Raw genomic sequence first — 9,768 nt, forward strand, 5'->3', positions numbered from 1 at the left:
AATTTAAGAGTGGAATACTTGATGTCAAGTATTTGGAGCCTTAAATAGATCAATAATACAAATAATATAACAACATTGATTTCGATTCATTGTAATTTTTGGAGCAATGACAGTTCAAAAAAGGCCCCACTCATAAAAAGTGCTAGAAAATGAGCCATATATTATTTTCTATCTTTTTTACTTTAAGCGATCATTTTCAGATCCACCTTTCGATCGTAAGTTGTCATCATTTTTTTTGTTTGTTTTATTCTGTTAAACTTTTTTTTATATACCGTATATATATAGGAAACACACAAAATATGCAATAATATCCCCTCAAAAATATTTCAAAGTGGAATACTTGATGTGAAGTAACTGGAACCTTCAATCGGTCAACAATCCATAACATAAATTTTGATTCATCTGCATTTTTTGAGCAATGATTGTTTTAGAGCAGGGATGTCAAACATGCTGCGCAGGGGCCGGCTCAGGCCTGCGAACAGGTCCAATCTTGCCCGCGAGATGAGTTTGCTAACTGAGCTGCATTTTTAAATGAAATAAACTGGTCTTCTAAACTTATCCACTGGATGTCGCATTAGCAATTATGTTAGGCGAGCAAATAGTTTATACTGGGGCAAGCAAGTATACCAAACAAGAGTTACACGGTAACTCGACCCCACGTTAAACAAACAATTGGTAATCCCACTTAAAATGCTGCATGATTTAGTTCTGTGAAAATGATCTCAGTTGGTATTAGGGTTGTACGGTATACCGGTACTGGTATTGTATCACGGTACTTATGAATCAAAAACGGTACTCGGGCATGACGGCGCGTCGTCACGTCATGACACTGATGGTTTTGCGATCAGAGGATCATGTTCAACAGCGCACAATCACGGAGTACTTACAAACAGACACAGTGTGTAGACAGAAAAGGGAGAACAGACGCATTTTGGCTTAAAAACTAACGATAAAGGTGAAGCTATAACACTGAGGAAGAGGTGCTTTAAGACATGACAAAACACTTCAAGTTAGTTGAACATTCTGAGGAAAAAAATTGCCGCAGTTTTAAAAACACCATGAAGAGCAGAGTGAACTTAGGCTATGTCTACACTAAGCCGGATAACCCCTTAAACGGATAATTATTTAGCCTAAGCCCCGTGTCAGCCACACTAAACTATCGTTTAAAGTCCCCCTCCTCGGACAATTTTTTACATGGGTAAGTGCACCGTGTATTTCTTGAATCTCCGGCTCTTAGCTTTCTATGGAATCATTGATCGTTTACAAACTGAGTTCGGAGAGGAAGTGACGCCAGAAAGACCGCGCCCCACACAGGAAGTGACATCAGAAAGAACGCGCCACAGCCAGCTTCATAATAAAGCGGTTTCGTAACTCGGAGATAACCACTGGAAATATGAAGGCGAATCATCCAGACATGCCCGTGTTTCTCCTTCTTCTACATGTACAGACGCTTGTGGAAATCACACATGAATACCTTAAGAGAAAGCGATTGCAGCTATTTCGGATACAACACTTCTCAGACGGCAAGAGAACTTTCCAATGTGCTGTACAATGGGCAGGTTAAAAGATAATACGAGAACCTAGCAAACACAACACAACACAAACAGAGCACGATAAAAAATAAGTAAATAAAATAAATAAAACATAAAAACAGGTTCACAGCAGGTGTATTATGGGGCGCCATAGTAGGATGGATATCACTCAGTGTTAAAAGCCATGGAATAAAAGTATGTTTTTAAGAGAGATTTAAAAACAGGACGAGAGGAGGCCTGTCTAAAACTCAGAGGTACGTCGTTCCAGAGCTTGGGAGCAGCAGCGGAGAAAGCTCTGTCACCTCTAAGCTTCAGCCTTGTGTCAGGGACCGTCAGTAGCAGCTGATCGGCTGATCTTAGGGATCGGGTGGGGCAGTAAGGCTGAAGGAGGTCTGAGAGATATGTTGGAGCGAGGTTGTTTAGACATTTAAAAATAAATAAAGGGAGTTTAAAATTGATTCTGTAACGCACAGGGAGCCAGTGAAGGGACGCTAATATAAGGGACGGCGTGGCGCAGTGGAAGAGTGGCCGTGCGCAACCCGAGGGTCCCTGGTTCAATCCCCACCTAGTACCAACCTCGTCATGTCCGTTGTGTCCTGAGCAAGACACTTCACCCTTGCTCCTGATGGGTGCTGGTTAGCGCCTTGCATGGCAGCTCCCTCCATCAGTTTGTGAATGTGTGTGTGAATGGGTAAATGTGGAAGTAGTGTCAAAGCGCTTTGAGTACCTTGAAGGTAGAAAAGCGCTATACAAGTACAACCCATTTATCATTTATCATATATTATTATTATTCAAAGGGGAGGAGTATATTTACAGCTATAATTCACCAAGTCAAGTATTTCATATATATATATATATATATATATATATAAGAAATACTTGACGTTCAGTGAATTCTAGCTACATATATATATATATATATATATAAAATAAATACTTGAATTTCAGTGTTCATTTATTTACACATATACACACACAACACTCATCTACTCATTGAGTTAAGGGTTGAATTGTCCATCCTTGTTCTATTCTCTGTCACTATTTTTCGAACCATGCTGAACACCCTTTCTGATTATGCATTGCTGTGTGGCACGCACAAAACTGCTTTCATCAAATGAACTAGATGGCAGTATTGTCCTGTTTAAGAGTGTCACAACATTGCTGTTTACGGCAGACGAACTGCTTTACGGTATACAAAAACGTGACTGCTGTTGTTGTGTGTTGTTGCCGCGCTGGGAGGACGTTAATGAAACTGCCTAACAATAAACCCACATAAGAAACCAAGAACTCGCCCTCCATCATTCTACAGTTATAACGTTATTGGGCAGGTATGCTGTTTATGTTGTGGGTTAGCTGGACTCAGGTCATGAGGACCTGAGTCTGCCTGAATTTCGGGAGATTTTCGGGAGAAAATTTGTCCCGGGAGGTTTTCGGGAGAGGCGCTGAATTTCGGGAGTCTCCCGGAAAATACGGGAGGGTTGGCAAGTATGGTCTAGACGAGTCGTGATAAAGGCTTGGATTAATTTCTCGAGATCATGTCCTGATAGAAGCGATTTCACTTTCGCTATTTGGTGTAATTGATGAAAGCTTTTTTTTTTGTACGACCCTGCTGATTTGTTTTTCGAATTTAAAATCTGAGTCGAACTTTACATGTAGCATCATCTACAAAGAATTGCTATGCCGACATCTAGTGGACACATTTAGAACAGCAGTTTCTTTCATTCAAAAATGTCGGCTCATTTTCATACTTGGCAAACTTATCCCGCGGGCCGGATGAAACCTGTTCGTGGTATGTTTGACACCCCTGCAGCAGAGTCAAGATTGCAACTTTTTCTTGTTATATTTCACCTGCGTGCGGGACGCACTTTGGACACCCTTGTCCCAGCTTGTACTCCAAGATCCATATTCATATGAACACAACTGTGCATTGTTCCACTTTGAATCAATAGAATGTAGAAAAAAAACACTTACACAACCCAGATCCCAGTGATGGTCAATGCTGGGAGGCTAACAGGCAGGATCACCCACAGAGACATTTCAGGCACCTTGGTGAACCCTCTTTCCTCTTTTTCCTCTTCGACCATCCAAGCAAGATGTGCTCAAGTAGTTGTAACATTTAACTGTGTGGGGCTGACATCTGCACGGCCGCCAAATGACTCATTTTCCCCCCCGAACACACACACTGGTGGGACTGGTGAAAAGATGGAAAGAACATGCATGCTGATTAGTTTAGTATCATGGTGCACTGGACGATTAAAGGGATGAACATGCAAAAAAACCTGGTAATGTGTCCATAATGAATAATATATTTTCATCTAGAATACAATGAATGGTGTTTGTCACCGCAAGACAGCAACAATTACAGTTCACTCACCTTCTGCCGTTTGCTAGCAAGTTTCCTTCAGATTCTTTTGCGCCCTTGCTTTCCTCCTCTGGTAGCCAAGCGATTTAAAAAAAGGAGACAAAAAGGGACGCAAATTGTGCAGTTTTGTGTCTTTTCCTGGCTGTTTTGCCACCGCACCTACTGAAACCCCGTTAGACGTGAAGGAAGAAAGAGGTACGCTAGTGTTCCTTCAACGTGTAGCCCGACCTGCATGGTCGCCGCCACGAGACACTCCAGTGTGTCCAGCTGTTTGACTCCGCCCCCCGCAACCTGTGCCTGCGGTGCGCGCCGAGGAGTAAACGCAGGGGGCGCTGACGAGTCAACAGGAGGACGCCGAGCTCGGTTTTGTACGGTAATTGTTCAAGTCTACCAAAAGTTAACTAATTACAGGCTAATTTGTAATAAACTATTTTTAAACGTTTTGAGTTGTATCCGTTTAAAAGACGCCCTGAATATAAAGTGATGTTTGTGGTATGTATTTGAGGGCATTTCCGGTTTTCTTTCTTCATAACCACCATTCCCACTTTTGTGTCAAAACGGCAAAAAGGAATGATAATTTCCTATCTTGCATTAATGTTTTTTGACTCAGCTTGACCAGGAAAATAAATAAAGTATATGAAGTATGTGTTAAATACAGTACAGCATGACTGAGGAGAATAGAAAAGCTGTATTTCTTTCGCCCTCTAGAGTTGCAATTTGATATTGCATTGGTTTAACTACAGCAGCTCATTGTCAATTAATAATAATAATAATAATAATACATTTTATTTATAAGGCGCCTTTCTAGGCACTAAAGGACACCGTACAAAATCAAAACAATAAAATAAAATTGGATAAAAACAACAACAACAACAAAGATAGAAAAGAGAAGATGATTACAATGAATAAGCAGTCAGGAATAGGTGTGTTTTGAGTCTTGATTTGAAACGGGATATTGAGTCTAAGTTACAAAGGTCTGGTGGTAAAGAGTTCCATGTCAATTGATAGTTTGTTCTAATGTATTATTTGAACCTTACACATTAACTCATTATTTTGTACTTTATTTAATTTGATATACTAATTCCATCCATCCATCCATCTTCTTCCGCTTATCCGAGGTCGGGTCGCGGGGGCAGCAGCCTAAGCAGGGAAGCCCAGACTTCCCTCTCCCCAGCCACTTCGTCCAGCTCCTCCCGGGGGATCCCGAGGCGTTCCCAGGCCAGCCGGGAGACATAGTCTTCCCAACGTGTCCTGGGTCTTCCCCGTGGCCTCCTACCGGTCGGACGTGCCCTAAACACCTCCCGAGGGAGGCGATCGGGTGGCATCATAATATACTAATTCAATTACACTAATACTGATAGAATGCTTTCAGTTAGTCACATTTAGTGGGTTTAAAAAAATAATAATAATTAAAGCTGCAAGCAGCATTGGTCGGGCCCACGTATTTGGCAGGTGCTAGTCCTGAGTGTCCCAATACTTTTGTCCAGTTTTAGTAGTAAGTGTCCCAATACTTTTGTCAAGTTGTAGTCCTAAGTGTCCCAATACATTTGTCAAGTTTTAATCCTAAGTGTCCCAATACTTTTGTCCAGTTTTAGTCCTAAGTGTCCCAAAACATTTGTCCAGTTTTAGTCCTAAGTGTCCCAATACTTTTGTCCAGTTTTAGTCCCAAGTGGCCCAATACTTTTGTCCAGTGGTAATCCGAAGTGTCCCAATATTTATGTCAAGTTGTAGTCAAGTGTCCCAATACTTTTGTCCAGTTTTAGTCCCAAGTGGCCCAATACTTATGTCAAGTTGTAGTCCTAAGTGTCCCAATACTTTTGTCCAGTGTAAGTGTCCCAATACTTTTGTCCAGTTTTCGTCCTAAGTGTCCCAATACTTTAGTCAATTTCTGGTCGTAAGTGTCCCAAAACTTTTGTCCAGTTTTAGTCCTAAGTGTCCCAATACTTTTGTCCAGTGTAAGTGTCCCAATACTTTTGTCAAGTGGTAGTCCCAAGTGTCTCAATACTTTTGTCCAGTTTTAGTCCCAAGTGTCCCAATACTTTTGTCAAGTTGTAGTCCTAAGTGTCCCAATACTTTTGTCCAGTGTAGGTGTCCCAATACTTTTGTCCAGAGGTAGTCCTAAGTGTCCCAATACTTTTGTCAAGTTTAGGCGTAAGTGTCCCAATACTTTTATCCAGTGTAAGTGTCCCAATACTTTTGTCAAGTGGTAGTCCTAAGTGTCCCAATACTTTTGTCCAGTGTAAGTGTCCCAATACTTTTGTTCAGTGGTAGTCCTTAGTGTCCGAATACTTTTGTCCAGTTTTCGTCCTAAGTGTCCCAATACTTTTGTCCAGTGGTAGTCATAAGTGGCCCAATACTTTTGTCCAGTGGTAGTCCTAAGTGTCCCAATACTTTTGTCAAGTTTAAGTCCCAAGTGTCCCAATACTTTTGTCCAGTTGCCCAATGCTTTTGTTCAGTGGTAGTAGTAAGTGTCCCAATACTTTTGTCAAGTTGTAGTCCCAAGTGTCCCAATACTTTTGTGCAGTTTTCCTCCTAAGTGTCCCAATACTTTTGTCCAGTGGTAGTCATAAGTGTCCCAATACTTTTGTCTACTTTTAGTCTGAAGTGTCCCAATACTTTTGTCTAGTGTACCTACCTTGTCTGCATTGTGTGGCCACGCTGGTGATTCCTGCTTTTAAGCAGCCATCTTGAGAAAACAGCAGCGCAGCAGCATCAGCGCAGCGGTTCTTTGAAGGCTCATAAAATCAAAACCGGAGCAGTTAGAAAAATTATTTCGATAACTTTTATTTGGAAGGGTTCAATCTCTCTCCTGTGTTAGTTTGAAGCTGATACGACAAACGCGCTCAGAGGAGATAATGTTTGAAGAGAAGTGACCGGTTTATAAAAAAAATGTGTTTTGAAGGGGAAATTGCAAACTTCCTGTTGATTTTTGCTGAGGGTTGTCAATCTATGAAATGTAGGTCTAAGTGAGACCTACATAGAGGTTTTTGTTTCATGTCTTTCCGAATTTCCCAGTGGGAGTTACAGGCAGTTTTGTAATTTTTTTCTTCCGAGGAGCAGTTTTTTCTGCGTTTTATTAAAAAATTGCGGTAGAGCACAATCTTTAGATTTGGGGTTAGGTTTTTTCATTAGATCGCAATTTTAGCCAGTCCTGATGTGTGTGTTCAGTTTGGTGAGTTTTGAAGCATGTTAAGGGGGTCAAATTAAAGCTCAAAGAGGCAAAAGTGACTGTTTTTAGTACTTTTTTGTCTTGAAGGGGGAATTGCCAACTTCCTGTTGATTTTTGCCCGAGCATATACAATTATGAAAGGTAGGTGTAAGTCAGACCTACATAGAGGTTTTTGTTTCATGTCTCTCCGGCCTTTCTAGTGGGAGTTACAGGCAGTCTAGTTTTTTCTTCTTCCTAGGGGGTGCTAGAGAGCAATTTTTATTTTTGGGGTTTGGTTTTTTTATCAAAAGGCAATTTTCTCTAGCCGTGATGTGTGCGTCAAATATGGTGAGTTTTGAAGCATGTTAAGTGGGTCAAATTGCAGCTCAAAGAGGCGGCCGGTATAATAATAATAAAACCTTACAAATTCAATAGGTCCTTATGTCCCATTGCATAAGGACTCCCTGTGGGAGTCCTTATGCAATGGGCCATGCGGGCCCTAATAATAGTATTTCTATTGCTGTGCTTTTAATGTATTATTAAGTTCACTCCAATGGTAACGTTTGTCATCCAATGCTAAACATTTAGTTTTCATGGGTTTTAAATAGCCACAAGTAGTCACGATAAAAGCAAGTCGTACAATTGTATTACACAGTATATTTATTTTATATACTTAAGATGTAAGGAAGGGATAGTAGTTCTTTTAGAGTTGGGACACTATGGACAGATTCCGGCCAGAGAATCCTTTAATCATCTTTATTGCTGAAAGGTAGATGTGATTGTGTGTGTGGGTGTGTGGTATTTAGTGTGTGTGGTCTAAACAAATAGAGAAAAGAGAAAATTACAATCCAATTATATACTCATTAATATGCAGCAATATACATGTATATGCATACATAATATAACATAATATAATATAAAGGTGTGCATAACAACAACATATATACTGCATTTAACTATGCATGAACTTCAAACAAGTTTCTAAGCTTCAGAGGCATAAATGACGATTATGTGGTTTCTGTCGCCATCTACAGGCCAAACTCCGCCATCGCAGTTGCAATGACGTTAAATAAACTACACGTGAATGTAAACGCCGTCAACGAGACTAATTATCTCTCAATTGACCCAGAAACAACTGAACTTAGCACACGATGCACCAAACATTTGCAGAAGTAGCAAGGCACGACATTCAGTTCAAATGCTGTAACAGTATGTGACAAAACTTACATTTAGTCGTCAACGCACACAAGGCTGGCTGTCACCATTGATTGAAACCGGCTATTCTGACAAAGACGTGCTTTAAAGGGGAAATGACGTCACAGATTGACCTATCAATTTAAAGACACAGGAACATTACAAAACTGGTTAAAGACACACAATAGGCTTTGGTACATAAGAGTTCAAGTGAAAATAAGTTTAAATAGTTGAAAGGAGTTCTGAACTTGAACATGCATTTAAACAGCTAAAATGGTCAAAAAGAAAATGAGGTGGACACAAAAGGACAGTATAGATTGCAAATGGTTGCAATACCACACCCTATGATCAAACTACACTATAACTGCTTCATGGCAACTTGCCTAAAAAAATTATTTACCAGATGTAGAAAAATAGTCAGCATGGTGTAGACAACCTGGATAGTAAATTACTGAAAATGACTGCTGGTATCATATCAGTGCCTGGTTGTCATATTTTTAATAAATGTTTACAAGTGGGCCTGTGTCCAAAGATATGGAAGGTGGCTAAGGTTACTCCTCTACATAAGGATGCCAAATTGGCTTTCAATGAGGGCAATTCTAGACCAATAAGCATCCTACCTGGTTTATGTAAAATACTGGAGAAATGTGTGTATGCACAAGTTCAAGCTTACTTTCAATCAAATGGGCTAGCAACTGATTCTCAACATCAGAGCCGGCCCAAGGCATAAGCATACTAAGCACTTGCTTAGGGCCCCGCGGCCACCAGGGGGCCCCCAAAAGCAATTAACAAAAAAATCGTATTTTTTATTTTTTGCATGTACGAGTCTGACTGATGATTTCTAAATGATCAAAGATATATTATTGTACAAAAACACAATTTTAGGTCAACAGAGTGCTGCTGCTGATCTAGGCTTAGTGATTCTTCCTGCCTCTCTTTAAATGTAAAGCTGCCTCTACTGCACTTGTGACGTTTGCCGCCTGCTATGGCGTCACATTAGTGCCAAAAATCCGACCGCATAAAAACTGTTATCGCGCGCTGATTCTCCACTTCGTGCGCGCGCGCGACACCCTTTTGCGCGCGCGTGGTGCCTTTTTGCGCGCGCGCCGTCTCGGTCTGTGCGCTGGCATGTTTCGTTTTGGCACTTTAGGGGCGGGTATGCTTAGACGGCCCCTTCTTTCTGATTGGTCAGGCGAAATGCTCAGAGCCAATCAGAAGTATAGCAGGGCGGGTCATCGTCAATATGTATCAAGATTGTTATAGGCGCAACGTTTTCACTTCTTCTTGAACATTTGTTTTCTAATTTATGGAATTTCTTTTGATTCAGCCATAAAATTAATGAAATAATCTTTGAATTTTGTTTTTAAAATGTTAAAAATAGCCTTTTAATAATGTATTCTGAAACAGTTTAAAATAATTAGAGAACTGACTAACACTGACCCTACACAACTATGTTGCACAATTAAGTACATTTTTTTTTATAGCGAAAGAGGTCATTTCAACAGGTGCACCATCCTATGTCATATCTACAT

General features: G+C 40.5%; 1 protein-coding gene across 3 annotated transcripts in view; it reads right to left on the reverse strand.

Annotated features, from left to right (window-relative positions):
* Positions 1-8,304, reverse strand: part of LOC133589456 (transmembrane protein 150A) — a 77,256-nt gene extending 68,952 nt beyond the window's left edge. The window contains exons 1-3 of one of the 3 annotated variants that reach the window (XM_061942098.2): positions 8,270-8,299; positions 3,907-3,964; positions 3,504-3,723 (exon numbers count right to left, since the gene is read on the reverse strand). In XM_061942098.2, the coding sequence (XP_061798082.1) occupies positions 3,504-3,616 (113 nt within the window). In that variant the 5' untranslated portion in view covers positions 3,617-3,723; positions 3,907-3,964; positions 8,270-8,299. Of the gene's footprint in view, positions 1-3,503; positions 3,724-3,906; positions 4,419-8,269 lie in introns of those variants that run through there. The other 2 variants (XM_061942018.2, XM_061941958.2) reach the window with 2 other exon arrangements.
* Positions 8,305-9,768: the final 1,464 nt, after the last annotated feature.

This window comes from Nerophis lumbriciformis, linkage group LG02 (genome assembly GCF_033978685.3).
Source record: "Nerophis lumbriciformis linkage group LG02, RoL_Nlum_v2.1, whole genome shotgun sequence".
NCBI classification, from domain to species: domain Eukaryota; kingdom Metazoa; phylum Chordata; class Actinopteri; order Syngnathiformes; family Syngnathidae; genus Nerophis; species Nerophis lumbriciformis.